Genomic DNA, 19,356 nt, shown 5'->3' with positions numbered 1-19,356 from the left:
AACCGTATGTAATTGGGTGACGTGGGAACGGACTCCTGCTTGCCTTTACCTTCAGCAGCGCCGAAGGATGCGCTTGCAGTAGCTGGAACAGCCTTGTGAATGCTGATTAAGTTCGGCAGAGCCTGAGCGCCTCATGGAGCGATGCTGAGCATTTGACAAACAGTCCTGCCTCCCAGCCTGTGAGGGAGCAACTGTGAGTCAGTTACTCCTGTAGCCTTCAGGAGCACGTCCAGAGTCTAGTCAGTTGCACCCAACTTCACTGCAAGTGTTGCTGCGCACAGACACCCTTGGATTTCCCCTGGCCATCTGCTACTCTCCTTCAAACCCCGCTGCCCCAGCGAACTCCTGCCTACCACTACAGCCTTGGGCTCTTTGATTAGCTGTGGAGCTCTGGGCAGCACCCCCCTGGGCATGCCCCATGCCAGCGTGGGGAGCAAAAGGACTGTAGATACATCTCAGATATCTAATACAGAGCAGAAATGTTCAACCTACCTACCCCCTTGGATACCATGGTGTTGGGCATAGCCCGAGCATGGCTGGGTTCACTAACCAAGGCCATGAATTCTTTATCCTCTTGCCCTGCTAGTGGCCAAATACAGCTAACGTGTGACGCTTCCTCCACAACGAGCTGTAGTCTGTCGCTGCCGGACGCCCGGGAGGGAGCGTTGTACTAGAGTGAATCAGCCAGATGCTCTGACCTGGAGGCTCCCTAGCTGCAGTGCTCTGAAAGCCCCATAGTGCCCCGTGAGCGCTGCTGGCTTGTGCAGCTGATAAACAGAACACTTCAGACCTCTCCTAGCCTCTCAAGTTCAATTGGCCGTTAGTGGAGAGCTCGGATAGCCTCAGATGCCATCAAAAGAGACTGTTGGTGTTGTGTTCCGTCCAGCAGGCCTTACCCCCCCAGGACTAGGCATTTCCCTAGTCCGCTCCTCTCCTCGCTGGCTGACTTCACCCAGTGCGCTAAGTAGTGCCTTGCAAGCGAACTGCTGGTGTAGCCGATAGCCAGCGAAAGCTGGGTCTCAGGGGCTGCAGTAGCTGAGTGTTTATCAGGCACCTTGTGCTGTCAATGTGAAGCTGGTTTGCTTTTTTTGATTTCAGTGCCCAGCAGAGGAACACGCAGCTGAACAAGAAAAGAGCCATCCCAAATCAGGTACCACACACCAGTTTAATAACTGCGTCTCTCTTGGTAGCATAGGCAGACGTGGCGGAGTATGTTTGGGTCCCACTTGAAGCCATGTAACCCTATTCGGTACAATTCTAGAGCTGCATTTTGCAGTCTCAGAAGAGCTGAATTCAGACCAGTTGCCGCACTATCCCCCTGTCTGAAGGTGCAGGGGTTTCTATTTTACCCTATGTATTTGCAGACACACAATACAGGTATATGCTGCAAGGCATAGAACCTCCAAATGCTGCCCACCTGCATCCGTTCTCAGGGTAATAGAGCTTTACATCTGAACCCTTCCTAGGTAACAGGTAGTCTAGGAAAGTGGAAAACCGCACCCGAGGGCATGTGTAAAATATGTGCCCCATCTTATTACAAGCCAGATGTCTAGCAGGGGATGGGCGTGGGGAAGGCTAGCAGCAGAAAGTACCAGGGAGCGAAGTTAAACCTTGATTCTCTCTCTCCACACAGCCTTCCAGTTCTGAGTGGTATTGCTGTTTAGTTTGCATGACTTGAGAACAGGATTAGAAATGTCCCCATTGCATGGTGTCAGTCTTGCCGTATGTAACGCATACGGACATTTGCTTCTTGTTTGGAAACACAGTAATGAGACATTAACACTGTATAAATATAATTAATAGCATGTAACTGTTTTCTTTTGCTGTTTTTTCTGCTTTTTTTCTATCATTTTTGTGCTTCCTGCTTCTTCTTCCCCCTCCATCACTTTGTTTTCCTCACTGTTCTGTCTCCTCGTCCATTTTTTTTCCTTTTTACCCGCAATCCTAATTTTGCGCACATAAAGGGTGAGATATTGGTAAGTACCCATATAGTGTGATAGTGAACCATAGATGAAGCCTAGTGATGGAGACACCCCTTTTAAAAAAAAAAAAACAAAAAAACAAACACACACCCACAAATCTGAGAAAGTGACACCTCTCTTCTTAAAACCGAGTACACTTACTGTCTAGAAAAGCAGGCACCTTCCAAATGGAGCAGTGTGGCTTTGTTAGGATCCTTCTCTGCAGAGGGAAACCTTGTGGGATCGCCTGATCTGACTTAAAAACTACTGGACTCCTCCTGGCATATTGTGGGGAGAGAGACAGGTGTGAGGTGGGGGGCACAGACAGCCCCGGAGGCTGAAATGCCTGTTTCTCACCTGAAACCCCCTCTCCTATCTGCTCTGGACAGATCCAACAGCCTTGGGCTGAGAGGGCAACTCAGTCCACCGTTCATAACACTGCAGCCCTTAACTGAGACGTTGATGCCCTGAAGGTGGGGTCGAGCCATAGAAATACCTAGGCTAGGTGTAGTGAGATCATATTCCCCCTTCAATCTCTTATCCCTCCATCTGCCTGCTTCCAGGAGCATTTAGGGGGAAAGGGTATGGCTGGAGTACATTGCATTATGGGGACTTTCTGCCCTCTGAGGATAGGACAAGAGGCAATGGGCTTAAATTGTAGTAAGGGCGGTTTAGGTTTCCTACCTGTCAGGGTGGTTAAACAGTGGAATAAATTGCCCAGGGAGGTTGTGGAATCTGTCATTGGATATTTTTCAGAGCAGGTTAGACAAAAACCTGTCAGGGATGGTCTATATCAGTGGTTCTCAAAGCTGGTCCGCCGCTTGTTTAGGGAAAGCCCCTGGCGGGCCTGGTTGGTTTGTTTACCTGCCGTGTCCGCAGGTTCGGCCAATCGCGGCTCCCACTGGCCACGGTTTGCCGCTCCCGGCCAATGGGGGCTGCGGGAAGGGCGGCCAGCACATCCCTCGGCCCACGCCGCTTCCCGCGGCCCCCATTGGCCAGGAGCGGCGAACCGTGGCCAATGGGAGCCGCGATTGGCCGAACCTGCGGACACGGCAGGTAAACAAACCGGCCTGGCCCGCCAGGGGCTTTCCCTGAACAAGCAGCAGACCGGCTTTGAATACCACTGGTCTAGATAATACTTAGCCCTGCCTTGAGTGCAGGAGACTGGATTAGATTCCTCTCGAGGTCCCTTCCAGTCCTATGGGTCTCATGGGAAGCAGAGCATGAATTGGAGGAAGTGTGGGTAAACCCAGGGAGCCAGATTGGCTGGGTGGGGGCAGGTCTCTTGGGGGCTGGCTGACAGCGCTGCTGCCTCCAATTCTTAGGCCTTGGGAGCTGCCTGCTTTCCACCCCCTGCAGTAGCTGCACTTGCATAAGTGGCTGGTGGCACCCAACCCTGCACCAGTGCAAACTGCCTTCTCGGACAGCGGTCTGCCGCCAGGCAGCTACCCTGGGGAAGATCCCCCTCAGATGCTCCTTCCTTTTGTGTAAGGAAGAACTGAGTAACTTGCCTGCCTGTACAAACAGCTGCCAAATAGGGCTTTTCCTTTAAGTGTATTCGCTTCTAAGGGAGGGTGAGGTCTCTATTGAATGAAAACCGATTTGCCTTCTTGGGACGACCAGTGCCCTCTGGAGCGGGTGGGTCGCAAACTGGCTGGTGTGTACCTGGGGCTCAAATCTCACGGACTGCCCAAGAAAATGGAAATGCATGTTGCTTCTGGCTGGAGGAGTCTTTAACCATGGTCAGGGTGGTCCTGCTGGTACTTTCACCAGTGTTCCCTTGGAGATGTACACAGACACACTGTAGGCCACTTAGGAATGGCTCGTGAGAAGACCACTTCTGTCTGTCAGACGTCCTCACGAGGCTGTGGTGGGACGGAGGTAAAAGGAGCTCTAACACCACCACCTTAATAGGGAGCTAGCAGCCCCCTTTTCCACGTGGACTGGAAACGTGCCTGACGCTGGATTCAGAGGCAGACCTGGTCCGAACTGGGATTGGCTAAGTAGGGTGGTTGGCACTACTTCTCTCCAAAGAGCTTTCTAAGCATTGGCCCTCACGTGGTGGAGCAACTGAGGCGCAGAGGGGAAGGGCCTCGCTTGAGTTGTCACAGCTGGGAGTAGAAAGCTGTGTTCCTTGCCTCACTGTCACTGCTCAGACCCACTGGATGTTGGTGTGGGCTGAATAACTGAGGCTTCTGGACACTTAGCCTATGGCAGAGGTTCTCAAACTTCATTGCAGTGCGACTCCCTTTCGACAATAAAAATTATGACCCGACCCCAGGAGGGGGGACTGAGGCCTGGCCGGAGCTCTGTGGGGGTGGGTCAGCCAAAGCCCAAGGGCTTCAGTCCCAGGCAGGGGTCTGTAATCTGAATCCCAATGCCCATGGCTAAAGACCTTGGGCTTTGTCCCTGGGCCCCAGCAAACCTAAACCAGCCCTGGCGACCCCAGTAACATGAGGTCGCGACCTGCTTTGGGGTCCTGAGCCGCAGTTTGAGAACTGCTGGTCTGTGGGGATTTTAAGTGCTTATCTCCCTGCTAACTGGCTTGTTTTGAGCCTGGGGTGGGTCCCCTTCCAGTTTGTAGTGGCTCAGTGTACAACACAGAAAGCTAGCAAGGAATTGCGTGGAGCTGCCACTAAAGATGGCAAATAAACCAAGGGGACCCTGAACCATCTGCAGGTCCAGGCTCCCAGGAGAGAAGCATCTAATGAGCCCAGCGAAAGCTTCAGCAGCTCCGGCATCAGGAATGCGTTGCTTGCCATCAACCATCCTCCTGGGCTAGTGGCATTTTGCAAGGCACCAGTCCCAGGCAAGGGGCAAGAAGGCAGGTTCTGATGCAGGGGTCACTGATGAGACAAACCAACCCCTCCCATGGTTGAGTCAGTGCCCATTCATGCCGTCCCTGGGGCAGTCTGCCCACACGAAGATGGCATAAATGGTATTGCCCCATTAGTCATTGGAGCTACAGTCACTTACACCAGCTGAGGTTCTGGCCCAGGTACCCCTCTAGTGATCTCGGCTTGACTCCTCCCTACTTTTGGAAACTTACAAGCCTCTATCTCAGCCATCAGTAGCCATCTTGTAAGTTTCCCAGAGTCGTGCTGCTTCCATTTTCTTGTGGCGTCTCATGGACCTTTCCAAAGCACTAAGTGAATCCTCCGGAAGGCCTGTCTGTTGCCTCCCATGTCTCCAATTCGGTCCCCTCAAGGCTGGTCCTCCATCGCTGGCTGTAAGAATGCAGATTGTAATGCGGTGATGGGAAGGTGGAGATCTGACTATCCTGGACGTAAGCTGCCAATCCTACTGGGCTGCTTCTGACTTGGAGCGGTGCAAAGCTGGAGGCAAGAGAGCTGAATTTACATGCTCCGGTCCATCTCTGCAGAGGGATCCCGCCTGCGCTACCAGTCCCAGAAATGTGCTTCGCTTGCTCCCTGGTAGGGTCTCACTCATCAATGAAGGGGAAGTATTCAGTCTTTAAAGGACTCTCCTTCTGGGTGTTCTACTGGGCTGCTTCTGTGACTAGAATACTGTACAAATGAGCTAATCTGCTCCACCTTCCTGGGAGCTGGCTTGGTAACGGTGCCTCACTTTGCCCGTTTGTCAGGGCAAGAGAGGTGCCCTGGGCCTCCCAGCTAGTCCGTGCCAGAGCTGAGATTAGAACAGGGCATTTCTGGCTCCCAGGAGTAAGTCCTTCCTTTCTGCTAAAATGTCTCTTAGCTCCATGCTACGTAATTGATCCCTTAACATCTGGGCCTCTGCTGCCACAGCTCTCCCACCCAGCCCTGAAACAGCTGTCTCTATCCTTCCCCAGTGCTGATCGTTGCCTTCCCAGGAGGCCAGGTGTAAGCCTCTGGCTTTGCCACTAATCCACCAACCCAAGCCCTGTTTCTCTGCGCTGTGCCTACAAGCCAACTCCGTTCTAATGCTCTCTACCTGTCAGACGCCCTGCTTCCACTCTTCTGCCTCTGGTCCTTTAAAACCAAATTCACTTCAAATTCAGATTTGTTTAAATGGGAATCAGAATCTCAAATTTAAAAGAGAACCTAAAAGGGAGCGAATCTAAGGGGTGAAATCTTTTAACCTGCTTTCCTTTTTGCCATCTCAATTTCAGGGCTCCTTCCTTCCCTCCGCCAGAAAATCTGTATGAGTTAAGTTTTAGCTCTAGCAGCCTGTGCCTGCCTACGCACTGAGCTTTGTGTGTGTGTAACATGTTTGCCTTTGTTGTGGCTTTTATGTTGGTAGCCACCTGAGCAGCATTGACAATGAGAAGAACCTTAGTGTGATTCCCTTGACAATGGTTCCCAAGCAACATCTGGAACACTTGTGGCATGAAATTGATGGCTTCTCTTGCTTCACACCCTAATCCTGGCGCTAGAAGCTAATATGAACTAAAGTCCTGCCCTAGTCAGATTCTCAGCTCCAAATTCTTGGTGCTCGTATCACTGCTGCTGACAGGTGGCTCCTAGATAAGCGATAGCAAAGAAATTCCGAGATCTAGCGTGTTTAACTCTTCTCCACATAACCATGTGGGTCACTTACCCCCCCTCCAATCCATCCGTTGGACTGATTTAAGACAACCCCCTAGACACGTGCTGAAAGCTTTTTCCTTCGTGTCTGTGCATTACTAACTGGGAGGGTGATGCTAACATGTGCAGAGCACTTGGGTAGAGTGACCGTAGCCCTCGATGTTCCTGTGATCAACCCTACTTGGACAGTCGAAGCGTCTCGGCCCCTCTAAATGTAGTCCCTGTGGATGCCTTTAGTCCAGGCCTACGCCCGACTGCTATGGAGTCTGTTTCGCTGGAAGCGCACGGCCTAGGCACTAAGTGATCATCAATCCTATTGTGAGCTCTTTAAAAGAGGCGGGGTAGCAAAGTAGAATGTGCTCCAAAAGAAGATATTAAAGCCCAATTCTTGGGATATTGTAACAATTGGATGTTGGGCCAGAGAACAGTTCTCTAGGCTGTAATCTCTTCTGGGTTTACCAAGCCTGTGGTGTTGCTATAGGATCTGTTGCTTGTTAAATGGCTGTTCATAGCAGGCTTCTCATGCTCACTCACATTGGTTTTGCTGTTCATCGTAAGTGGCTTCCCGGACAATCCTCCACCCTGGGTTGTTCAGCAGGCCAGAAATCGAAGATTCACTGGCATCTGGGTAACCTTAATGTTCAGAGAGCTGATAAAGGCCGTTTGGCCTGATCTAATGGAAATTAAAACCCAGGCTTGAGTGATTGGGTCCCCTTGGCATCCGGAAATGGGTCATGCAGGCAAAAAGGACTAGCAGAAGACTAGCATCCTGTATCCGTGTGCTGTAGTCTTTGGGCTGGGCCAGTTGTGTGTCATTGGCATTCAGAGTTGTCCTTTGTGTTAAGACCCTGAGGTAGAGTTACAAGTAATGTAGGGTAACATTGTTACGCTGTGGACGAGACAGGGAAAGACTTTCCAGAGGCAAAGGAAGGGGGTCTGTTGTATTCAGACAGCTCGGCTGTAACCTGCAGTGCTCTTCTCGGTAGCTATTGCACAACAACAGTGAAGGGGCCCAAAAGGCACTGAGTAACTCCTTTCTGATTTGAAACACCGGAAAATTCTCCCCTCGCCAAGTATTTTGGGGCAGGCTCTGCCGTTCCATTGTAGTCTCCAGTGCTACCGTTGGTCACTGGAGTTAGATCGGTGTAACAGGACACAGCCTAGCCCTGTTTGGCTGAGCAATGAGCCGCTTTTTAGCCCCAAGGCTTTTTTGGTACAAAACAAAATGGGATTGTCTGGAGAGTGGGACTAATGACGACTCTCTGGTTTCAGACACTAATTTTCAGTGGCCCCTCGGGGGCTGCCAAGACTTGCCTTTGTGGTGATCGGTTATGAAAAACTTCAACAAAGGCAAGGGGTAGTAAAGACAAACGCTGGAATCTCCAGACTGGAGACTTCTTTATACCATCGGCTGTTCTAGGGAACTCACTGCTGGGAGTTGCTCTCCGAAGTCCATTGCCTCCAGGACAAAAACCCACGTTCTAGGACCAGATCCTCCCCTGGCTTCAGCGGCGCGAGCTGTGTGCCGAGCAGGGATGAATTTGGCTCACTAGATTTCTGAGCACTGGGATTATAGCAGCTGAGACTCGGGTTGTTCTTTGAGGAGGTCTCCAGATACGCTCTCCTCAGTGGAAAGACAAAGGGGAGAGAACAGTGCCTGAGTTTTCAAGAGCCTTAGCAGTAGAGTTGATGGTACACGCTCCTCATGCTGCGTGGGGCGAGGATGTTGGCCAGCAGTAGTCCCCTTCCGGTCAAAATTATGATCAAGAGAAGTGTATGAAGAGGGTTATATGGCAGGGCGGCCTCTGCTAGCAGATGACCTAGAAGGTCCCTTCCAGCCCTACGTAAGAGGGGTCTGAGTCACGCTGGCCTCTGTTTGCTCATCGTGTGACGGGAAACGCTTCTGCCTGCCCTGGAAAAGCCAGCTGCTGTGCAAGCCTCCAGACAGTGCAGTGCTTCCTCCTCGTCTCGTCACGTGCTGCTTGCGAAGCTGGGCTTGGGCAGTACTGCTTCACCGTGGCTGGCCGCTGGCCCCGGCTCCCGTTCTGCTGCTGCCGTCCTATGCGTGTCACTCAGCACTGGCTTGGGGAGGCCCAGTCTTTCCGAAGGCCATGCAGGAGGGATGGTTTCACAGGCTTTCTAGTGGCAAGTCCAGGGCAGCCTTGAAGGAAGCCGGATGTGCTTTCTGCTGTGAGTGAGTGCAGCTTGGGGAGCGGAAGAATGGAGGGAGGGGAGTCGCTCACCCCCCTGTTCAAACTAGCTATAGTGTTGTCCTGGCCATTCTCGAAGGGGGCCCAAGGTTGTGTGGACTCACTTCTTCCTCTGAAGGGGATGAGGGGAACAAATACCCTCGTTCCTGGACTGGCTATTCAGGGGGTCCGTGCCCTGGCTCCTTAAGGTTGGCTGATTTCCAGAAAGCTCTTTGGTCCCTTGGGTGGGTAGCACCCGGGTAGCCTATAAACTGCGGCCTCAGACTCCCCTCCCTTCCCCTCCATAATACCGCAGGGGCGATGACCAGGTGGATTTGAGTGCATCTGCTCTGCATTTCTGTGCCCCAGGCCGTTGGTGACGGCTGGCAGAAGCACCATGGGATAAGCCAGCTGTCTGTCTTGCTGTACAGACGCTGTGGCCAGTGCTCTCTGGTCTGGATTCCCCAAAGGGGCTCCGCCCTCTGCCTGGAGAGCTGTAATCTAGGTGTGAATGCAGCTGAGATGGTCAGATCTGCAGGCCTGTCCTATTATTCTTGGTAAAACCCGCTTTGGGCTCCTTGCTGGAAAAATGTGCCGGGCTCCCTCTGAGGAATGGGGCTGCTTCCCTGCCTAGCACTGGTAGGTTTTCACGGGGCAGACGCTACTCACAAACTCTCCTGCCGAGACTCCGAAGGAAAGTAGGGCCCAGGTTAATGATGAGCAGCATGTTAGGAGTCTGAAAGCCCCAAACCCCTCTCTGCTCTAGGCAGCTTAAAGTTGAGAGGGTGGCCAGAATATAAGGATTCCAAGCTAGCCTGTAACCTATTCTCTCCCCTGCCCCATCGTTTTCCCACTCCTCTTGTTTCCTCCAGGTAATCCGCAGGGGCTGGCTGACGATTAACAACATCAGCATAATGAAAGGAGGCTCCAAGGAGTACTGGTTCGTGCTGACTGCAGAGTCTTTGTCCTGGTACAAAGATGAGGAGGTGCGTATTGGCTTGGTTGGTGACCGTAAAAGGTGGTGCTTGTGATCAGCATATGGCTTGGGGCATTCTGCCCTGCCGCTCTGCACATAGTGAATGTTCTCGAGCCACTTCACCACCAGGAGCAGCTCATTAAGGGGGCTGGACTAGAAGACCTCCTGAGGTCCCTTCCAACCCCGATATTCTGTGATTAAACTGCTACTGGTGAAACCTGTTGGGTTGACTTGCAGCTTGTAGCATCACTACAGAAACCTGGGGGGAGGGGGCCGACCAGCCCTGGGATTCAAACCCTTGAATTCTAGCTGCATTATGGGAATGTCTAGAAGAACATGACTGAGAGGCCACTTCCCCTGGAGTTTGTCACCGTTGCCAATCGTGAGTGTGGGTCTGACACGCTTCATTACAGCGTGTCCTGGGGCTGACTGCTAAAGTCAAGCCTCTGTGTTCATTGTGAGCTTCTGGGGCTGTTACCAGTAACTGCTTTCCTGCCATCGCTTTAGAACCCGGTTGTTGCTCTCTGAGCAAAGTGGTGGGCATGGCCACAGGACCCAGGCTTTGGTGGGGGCATGTGGGATTGGCAGGGCGTTACCAAATTCAGCTGCCCATGAAACTGAGGGGCGCATGGGCTAGTCCCAAAAAATGCTTTGGCTCATACCCTTCTCCTGAATCCAGTGTGGTAAAGTTTGGCTGACTCCCCTCAGGAATAGCCGGAGTATGGACTTGCGCTGGGCCCGAAGGCGGCTGGTTTGTGGGTTGGCTTGCTTTGCTGGGTTTGAATCCATGGGAGGTTCTGCTGACGACCCCGCTGGGCTGTCAGTGATGCCCGGCCATCTCCCTGTGTGCTAAAGTGCACACAGGAATAAGACCCAGACTTCTTGTCACTGTATGGGCAGCCATTCTGAATCAGCAGGGTCCCAGCCAGCACATTCCATGTCTCCAGACACTCCCAGGGAGCTGTCAGTTGTGTAAACAGCAGATAAGAAGTGGAGCTAGTGGGACTCATACAAGAGGCAGCTGCCTTGGTCTAGTGGGGGCAGCGTATCTCACACAGGGATGACTGCAAGTGCCAAATAGTTCCTCATAACCGCGGCTCTACCCCATTATCTTGGTGGTTTTTGTCTGATGTAACCAGCATTGCAAGAAGCTTCCAAAATCATTAACCCCTTGGCTAGTAGAGAGAACAGGGCCCCCCTCACCTCCACTGAACCGCCATACACTGAAATACACAAGATTTCGGACTCGAAGGGGTCCTGAGCTCCTGGGGAACTCTCTGCGGTTCAAACCCCGTGTGTGCACGCGCGCCCTAACCAAGGGAAATTGCAATCACCCAAGATGCAGAATTCTCCCGGCCATTGCAGCTAGGGACACTGCAGAGTCGTTCAGAGAGATTTAGGAGGCTTTTTAATAACCAGCATCTGTAGAACAGTTATTTGGGTTTAAACATTGCAGGGCTGTGCCAGTGCGTGAGAGCCAGAAAGGTACGGGAGGTGGAGTGAATTTCCCCAAGTAAAAATCAGTGGGGGAATCCGCTTCATTGTAGGGGTTTAGCCTTAACCTAAGGGAAGCCGCTAGCTGGCGAGTGTGGGTCTGACACGCTTCATAGCAGTGTGTCCTGGGGCTGTCTGCTAAAGTCAAACCTCTCGGCATTCATTGCCGTCTCGTGGGAGTTGGGAGTGCTCCGAGTATTCTATGCTGGGGCAGTGTCTGACAATTCACCCTTGGCAGCATCCTCTCCGCAGGCACTCAGGAGGTTCTTGCTGGGTTAGTAACCCCGTGCTGAGGTGGCACCGCGTGCCTCCCGCATGTGGTTATTTGAGTGGACAGGGAGAGCCTTCAGGCTTAGACAAACGTGATCTGGGCTTGGCAGTAGCTGGCCATTGGCTAGCCGGGTGCCCTCAACAAAGGTGGCCACTAGCGCGCGCCAGATCCACTGAACTCGAGGCTGTTCGTTGTCTCTCCTGGTCCCTGGAGGAAGGGATAGTGGCATTCGGAAGCGGAGGTGGCCATGTGTGCTGTGGGCAGGCAGCTGTGGTGTTCAGAATGCAGTAGCCTGTCAGATCAGAGGGATTTGCATCACTACTGTGTGGGCACAAAATTGCCAAGTTGTCATGCAACCTGGGGGGCCCCTCAGCCAACTGGATGCAGGGAATTGTTACTGGATAACACCTGGCTCTTACCTAGTGCTTTTCAGAGGTCAGGATCACTGGCCCCATTGTACAGATGGGCAAACTGAGGCACAGGGAGGGAAGTGACTTGCCTACAGTCACCCAGCAGGCCAGTGGCAGTGCTGGGAATAGAACCCAGATGTCCTGCGTCCCCAGCCAGTACTCTGGCCACTAGGCCATGCTGCTTCCCTAACACTCACTGGATCAGTCCCCATAGTCCCCTGCTTCTGCCTGGAAATTTAAATTCATTACACAAGTCTGACAGGTCTTGGTGAAAGCTGGTGCCTCTTTGGGCTTAGCCCTCTTGGCTGGGGAGATCGGGCCAGAGCTCCGAACAGAAGGGGTATCTGTCGTATCCTAGCCTGTGCTCCTGTCAACTGCAGGGGCTGGAAGCAGCAGAGGCAGTGTCCCTTCTAAGCACCACTCCCCGGTGTCTGGAACAGAGACGCCGCACTCACGTTTTCCAGCACTTCCACCCCCACAGTCTGAAAAACTGATATTTTCCCTCCCCGTGTCACCCGTCTCGCAGCTAGGCTCCAGTGGCTTGGCGTTGGTGCAGGGCTGGGTGGAGAGAGATGGACCAGTGGGCAGAAGAGAGATTGTGAGCGGGGGGCTCTCGTTTCTGTGAACATGCTGCTCAGAAAAGGAGATGTTAACAGAACTTTATTTCCCCATCTCGCTGTACAGTTTAACAGCGGCTCCAGGAGGCAGCCCCCTTATCCAAGGAAGACCCAGACGTTCTTTGTTCTTGTCCTTTATCTTCCGAGCAAGCTGCAAAGATTAACCTCTCCTCACAGAGAGGCTGTAAATCTAGATAGGTTAAAAAACCTTAAAGCTACCTCCTAACAGAGAAGGAAACATGTAGAACTGATACATTTCATTCTAGCCTATTCCCCTACCCCCATCCCAGGCAGCCCGTTTCCTGTGGGGAGGCCTCTCTGGGGGCGCTTGTCTGGCCCCTCTGCTGTGGGTAATGAGAACCAGCAGGCTGCAGATGAATGAGGCTCTGTATTCAGCAGGCACAAATTGCCTACCCCCCATGCCACTAGAAATGAGCTGCTGCTTGCAGAGAATTTCCAGAAACCCCCAGCAGCTGCTGGCGCTGGAAAAGCACTTTTAAAAAAGCCCTGGTGTAGGCAAATGCGAGGGAAAGCGTATTAAATATGGAACCATAAAGCAACATGGGTTTAAACATTGATCTGACTAACCCATCTGTGACTGGAGCAGCCATAGGAACTCCTGCACCTGGTTAATTCTAGCTGATCAGAACAGTTAACGATAAACATTTGCTCCAAGGCTTACGATAAAATGAGGGCAAGCGAAGCCTCAAACAGCTGCATCCGTTGCCTGCCTTACCTGGGTCCGCTGAGCTGCTCCTGGGTGCTGCTTTACCAAACCCAATCTAACCAATGTGCAGACTACTGTACACCTTGATAGCCTCCTGAACAGGTAGTCTGAACACTGGGCAGGCTGGGCTGGAATCGGTTTCAAACCTCCCATGGCATCCATGTGTGTTGTGGGTTGCTTTTTTTTTTTTTTCCCCTTTTTTTCCCCCCTCCTAGCTTTTTATAAGAGAAGCTGTTCAGTGAAAAGGATCCGCTTTGTCTTGTCTGACGTGGCAAAGCCTGCAACCAAATCCAGTCTGGAAAAAAGTTGTGGGTTTTTCAGGAAATCATACGGAGGGGTGGGGGGGTGGCTGTGGGGGGAGGGTTTAGGTTCGTGGCCTCTCTACAAAGGAGAACGTCACTTTTGGGGCTGTGTGCGCGCAGCATCTGGAGACACAGGGCAGTTGGAGTTATAAACAATTCCAGATGTGGCGTTTCGGCAGCAAGACGGCTTGTGTGACTCAGTTGGGTGGCCCCTCACTTCACTGGCCTGCAGCCTGTTAAATAAGCAGTGTCCTTTGTGCCAGATTCCTAAAACCGCTTCTCCCGCTCTCCTGGAAGGGGAGTGGGAGAGACGCATGGACTCGGAGGGCACTTGCATACGTTCCATTAGGCTGCCCAGCCCTCCTACGGCTGTTGCAATGCAAAATGGGTTTGCAGCTGTGCTGCAGCTGGCATAAAGGCCCAGTACTACCCATGGGGCCTGTAGGGGACCGGATCCCCCTCTCGACAAACGTAGTTTCTGTTCTAGCACCTCCTTAGAGAAAGGTAACATTTATGTTGAAACTAAGCAAGCCCGGGGCCCTTAGGACCGTGTGGAGAAGTATCTACATGACATTTTTAGTCTGTGGTTAATAATTTAGACTCCTGGGCTGGGGACTGTCAGCCTGGATCTAGAGAGCACTGCATTGCAGAGCTGTGTCCCTGCACTTCGGTGGATGTGAAGCGTCAAGGTTTCCAAACTATTTGAGGTTAGGTGGGAACTGTCCCTGGAGGCAAGTTATCCCATCACCGTCTCCTGAACAGTGGTGGTTCTGAAAGCAGCTGGTACTGGCCTCTGTCAGAGTCCAGATACTCGACTCGATGGGGCCCCTGGACTGGCAGTTCCTATGAACAAACATAGTAGCTCGGCTGAAATGAGTCTGTGCCTCAAACGAGGTTTGCTATGAGGTGGAGGAAAAACCTGGTCCACTCGGTCGAGGGGCTCAACTTCACTGTGTGCCACGGGATGGATGTCGGAGAGTAATTAGACTGGGGAGGAAACGCTGCCTGGCTCACGCTCATTCCTGTCCTTTTTCCCCCTTCCAGGAAAAGGAGAAGAAATACATGTTGCCCTTGGATAATCTGAAAATCCGGGACGTGGAGAAGGGCTTCATGTCTAACAAACACGTCTTTGCCATCTTCAACACGGAGCAAAGGTAGGGGAGACAGACCCTGAGGGAGCTTTGACAGTGTTTCCCAGGCTCCTGAAAGCTGAACCCATCAGGAAAACAAGCGATTATGCCGCCTACCCTTTAGCCCCACCACGAGGGGAGGCCTTGTCCCAAACAGCTGGGCACCCGGCTTAGACTGTACGTAGAGATGGCTGAGGAGATTCATGTCTCACGGCCCCTTTCTTATGTGCTCTTGATATTCCAAAGATCAAGACTGTTAACAGTCATCGCTGGTGAATGGGACAACTCGTCCCTCTCCAGCAATTGTTTCAGGCTCTCTCAAACTCAGGTCCTTATTGCTGCATCGGTTGTGCTTTGGAGGCTTCCTTTGCAACTATGACGACGAGAAACTTTCCCTTCCCCTCCAATTAAAGCAGCCGCTTGGGAGAGTTAGTTTTTTGGGCTAGCGCCCTACACTCTGGAAAAGGCTGCCCGAGCCCTTCTGTGCTTGGCAACGCTCGGATCACTTGCCGTACTGGTTAATTCGACTCTGACTCCGTTTGGGGTGGTGGACGCTCATCCTGAAACAGGTGGCGCGCCAGGCTTAGCCAGGGGGAGCCTGCCCTGGGGGTGGCGTGTGGGAGGTGGGAGCAGCTATGATCTAATGAGGATTATCCCAGGAGGAAGGAAAAGCTGCCAATATTTACAGAGGCTTTCTGAAGGGATTTCAGACTTCCCAGTCTGAGGCCTTGCGTTAGCACCGAGCCCTGTAGGAAAGGGCTCCTGCATGTACCAGCTGGGATGGTGGATTCTGTCAGTGGCCTTGGGCAGCCTGGTCTAGGCTAACGATAGAGATGGCCCACCAGGCCGTGACTGTGGAATTCCTTTCCTCTGATTATACCCCCGCCGTTTCTTCGTGCCTAGGAATGTGTATAAAGATCTCCGTCAGATTGAACTGGCCTGTGACTCCCAGGAAGATGTGGACAGCTGGAAAGCCTCCTTCCTCCGGGCTGGTGTTTATCCAGAGAAAGACCAAGTAAACATTCCCTTTTCCTTGATGATGTCCTGGAACTGGCTGGGGGTGCCGCTGGGAGGGCCAGTGTGGGGGCTGCCAGCAACTGCAAGTACAGGAGTGTCAAAAATTGACTCCTAGCATAGGCTCCCCACTCTGGCTTGTCCAGTATTGGGTGTATTAAGGTAGTACCTAGAGGCCCTAGCAGAGATTAGGCCAGTGCACAGAGGCCTAGGAAGAGTGGTTAACCTTGGAGCAGGCTCCCAGGGGAGGAGGTGAACTCTCCCCCTCGTGATGGCTGCAGATCCAGCCTGGATGATGCTTTAGCCCAGGGATCTCAAACCCAAATGACACATTCACTCACTCACTCACTCCGCTGCTCCCACCCCACCCCTTCCATGAGGCCCCATTCCAACCCCTTCCCCAAAGTCCCCATCCCAATTCCGCCCCCTCCCTGCCCCTATTCCAACCCCTTCCCCAAATCCCCACCCCTGCCCCGCCTCCTCCCCCTTCCTCCTGGAAAGTGCTAAGGGAAGCACCTGGAGGTAGGCAGAGGAGCGGGAACGCGGCGCGCTGGGGAGAAAGGGGGGCGCGGCAGTGAGGGGAGCTTGGCGGCCGCAGGAAATAACTCGGGGGGGCCCGCAGGGAGCTTGGCGGGCTGCAGCAAAGAACTCCGCGGGCCGCGTATTTGAGACCCCTGCTTTAGCCAAACACAAGTGACTGGAATAACTGGGGAAATTCTCTGGCCTGTGCTATCCCAGAGGCTGGGCTAGGTGATCGAATGGTCCCTTCTGGCCTTAAACGCTGTAAAAGCTCCAGGCTGCAAAGAGATTCCAGTCTGAACAGGCCAGTCAGAGGGCGCGGGGACACAGCGGTCAAGTGACTTGGCCGGGTTCACCCAGTAAGTCAGTGGCAGAACTGGGTTTAGAACCTGAGTCCCAGTCCATAAGCCCACCGCCTCTCCCATACCACCATGTCTCCTTGCCAATGGCAGACGTACCTCCTTTCCCTCTCGTCGGCAGTTCATCGCTGTGGTGGCAGCCTCTGCTCTGCAGAGAGGAGGATGAAGGCCAAGATTGTCAAAAGCGATGTGTGGGTCTTTTGGGGTGCCTCGTTTAAGACCCCCTTAACGGGGCCTGACCTTTGCAAAATGAACTCCCTCCCTCTGAAAATCAGGCCTGTTTATAGGGCCAAGCTGGGCACCTGAACTTGCTAGTCATGCCCCAAACTGAGCTCTCTGGGTGGGGGTGGGTATGTAGAGCACCTTACCCAATGGGGCCTTCAGGATGCTACTGCAGTCCAAATACTAGATGAAAACAATGAGGAGTCTGGTGGCATCTTAAAGACTAACAGATTTATTTGGGCATAAGCTTTCATGGGTAAAACCCACTTCAGATGCAGGCATAAATATACTTAGTATTTATGCCTGCATCTGTAATTCTCACTCCATGCATCTGAAGAAGTGGAGTTTTTAACCCACGAAAGCTTAGGCCCAAATAAATCTGTTAGTCTTTAAGATGCCACCGGACTCCCCGTTGTTTTTGTAGATACAGACTGACACGGCTACCCCCTCTGATGCTAAATACTAGATGATGAGCTGGGAAGTTCTGTGAAATGGGCACAGGAGCAATCAATGCATGTGATGCGCTCACCAATTCTTAAGGGGGACACTGCCCACAGCTCCAACCTGGGCGTCTGCAGAATCCCCGAGTGACTGACCCGCTTTCCTCGAGCAGGTGGAGAATGAGGATGGGGCCCAAGAGAACACCTTCTCCATGGACCCGCAGCTGGAGCGCCAGGTGGAGACCATCCGCAACCTTGTCGACTCCTACGTGGGAATCATCAACAAGTCCATCCGGGACCTCATGCCAAAGACCATAATGCACCTCATGATAAACAATGTGAGTGGGTTGCACCTGGGGCTGCGTTGTCCTCGCCATGGCTTGTTCGTTAGAGGGGGGGGAAACCTCTGGGCTTATCACTGGGGACACGACTCCTTTCAGCACCAGGGGTAAGATCAGTTGCACCAGATACTCCCGTGCTGAGATATTTTAATGACCCTTTGGTCCTTAACTCCCCGCCTTACCAAAATCAAGGGGTAAAGCGTGTAAGGCCAGAGTGTGATTCCTGGCTTTGTCCCAGACTGCTATAGCAATCCAGTGACAGTGGCTTAGAAGAACACCAGGAGACCTGACTCCCGGCTTTCCCTGCTCTAACCACTAGACTGTACTCGAGCTTAACGGGCTCAAACTTAACTGCCACCTGCATGTTGGTTCCCTTGCTCCCATCTCTGCAGACCAAGGATTTCATCCACTCAGAGCTGCTGGCCTACCTGTACTCCTCCGCAGACCAGAACAGCCTGATGGAGGAGTCGGCCGACCAGGCGCAGAGGAGGGACGACATGCTGCGGATGTACCATGCTCTGAAGGAGGCCTTGCACATCATCGGGGACATCAGCACCAGTACGGTCTCCACGCCGGTCCCGCCGCCCGTGGATGACGCCTGGCTGCAGAGTGGGAGCAGGTACAGGTAACCAGGGAGCGGGTGGCATGGGAGACTCTTGCCACGCTGCTTCTGAGTGAGGATGGGGGCACTGGAAGGAGGGGAGGGGCAAGGAGCTATTTGAGGTGGGAATGGGGTTGAGGGAAGATGGCCTAGTGGGTAAAGCCCTGGCAAGCTGGAGACCTGGGCTCTGTTCCGGGCTCTTCCACAGACTCCCCTAGACAACCTTGGGCCAGTGACTTCGGCTGCCCTGTGCCGAAGGGACGGGAGACCCCTCCTGCCTGGGGGGTGCTGGAAACGGTCGGGTGGGGAAGAGGGACAGATAAGCACCTAACTCCGTCGCTAGGGATGGAGACACTCATTCTGCTGAACTTCCTTTCCCCTGCAGCCCGACGCCCCAGCGCAGACCTACTTCCACCGTGCTGCCGCCAGGCAGGCCCCCAGCTGTGAGGGGCCCAACTCCAGGCCCCCCTTTGATCCCTGCCCCTGCAGGGAGTCTCTCTTCCTTTGTGGCTCCCCCCATCCCCTCGCGTCCTGGACCTCAGAACGTATTTGCTGCTAATAACGATCCCTTCTCAGCCCCTCCTCAGATTCCATCACGGCCGGCACGCATTCCGCCTGGCATTCCCCCGGGCGTGCCCAGGTAAGAGATCCCTGGACCTCCTGGCATGTCTCCAGCCATTGGCTCAGTGCTGGGGCTCCAGTCCGCCTTGGGTGGCGTGAGACATGCCAGCGCGGAGGGTGGTAGCAGGGCTCTTCTGTTACCAGAGCTGGAGCTGTACTGGGGTCACATGGCTTGTGGGAGGTGCTGAGCTTGTCTCAAACCCCAGAGCTGGGATCCCAGCCTTGCAGCTCAGGCCAGGTCTTAGCGATTTCTCCTTTGATTGAGGGCAGAATTCGGTCCCTTATTACCGGCAGAGGGGTGCCTTTGTGTGCAGCCGTCTGTCCCCCTTCCCCTCCTAGAGTGGATGTGCTGCAGGTATCGGAGGTCGGATTCCCATGGGACAGACGACATTTCAGTGTCCTACAGGAATGACCGAGGCAGCAGGTCCCTCGTACCTGCCTTGTCTCCAGGCAAACCCTGAGCGACAGGGTTAGGATTGGCTCCCCTCCCAGCAGGCGCTGTGCCCTGAGGCCACCGCAGGTGACTAGCTCCCCCTTCTTGCCCAGTCCAGAGGCAGCTCCCAAGGGCTGGGTGTCAGGTCTGCTCTGACCCAGCAGCGGAGAGAGCTGCCCTGACTCCGTGTCATGCTGTGGTCA

The 19,356-nt window shown here is 53.4% G+C and overlaps 1 protein-coding gene across 10 annotated transcripts in view; it reads left to right on the top strand.

Annotated features, from left to right (window-relative positions):
• The window catches only part of DNM2 (dynamin 2), a 63,250-nt gene that overhangs the window by 35,763 nt on the left and 8,131 nt on the right, over window positions 1-19,356 (top strand). For 3 of the 10 annotated variants that reach the window (XM_054013037.1, XM_054013031.1, XM_054013030.1), the window contains exons 13-20: window positions 1,099-1,150; window positions 6,073-6,102; window positions 9,549-9,662; window positions 14,518-14,627; window positions 15,507-15,618; window positions 17,331-17,495; window positions 17,891-18,123; window positions 18,485-18,739. In XM_054013037.1, the coding sequence (XP_053869012.1) occupies window positions 1,099-1,150; window positions 6,073-6,102; window positions 9,549-9,662; window positions 14,518-14,627; window positions 15,507-15,618; window positions 17,331-17,495; window positions 17,891-18,123; window positions 18,485-18,739 (1,071 nt within the window). Of the gene's footprint in view, window positions 1-1,098; window positions 1,151-1,964; window positions 1,977-6,072; window positions 6,103-9,548; window positions 9,663-14,517; window positions 14,628-15,506; window positions 15,619-17,330; window positions 17,496-17,890; window positions 18,124-18,484; window positions 18,740-19,356 lie in introns of all 10 variants that reach the window. The other 7 variants (XM_054013038.1, XM_054013034.1, XM_054013033.1 and 4 more) reach the window with 4 other exon arrangements.

The sequence above is a fragment of the Malaclemys terrapin genome, chromosome 23 (assembly GCF_027887155.1).
Source record: "Malaclemys terrapin pileata isolate rMalTer1 chromosome 23, rMalTer1.hap1, whole genome shotgun sequence".
Lineage (NCBI taxonomy): Eukaryota > Metazoa > Chordata > Testudines > Emydidae > Malaclemys > Malaclemys terrapin.
The sequence above is the reverse complement of the archived record's forward strand: the minus strand, read 5'-3'. Positions and strand labels throughout refer to the sequence as shown.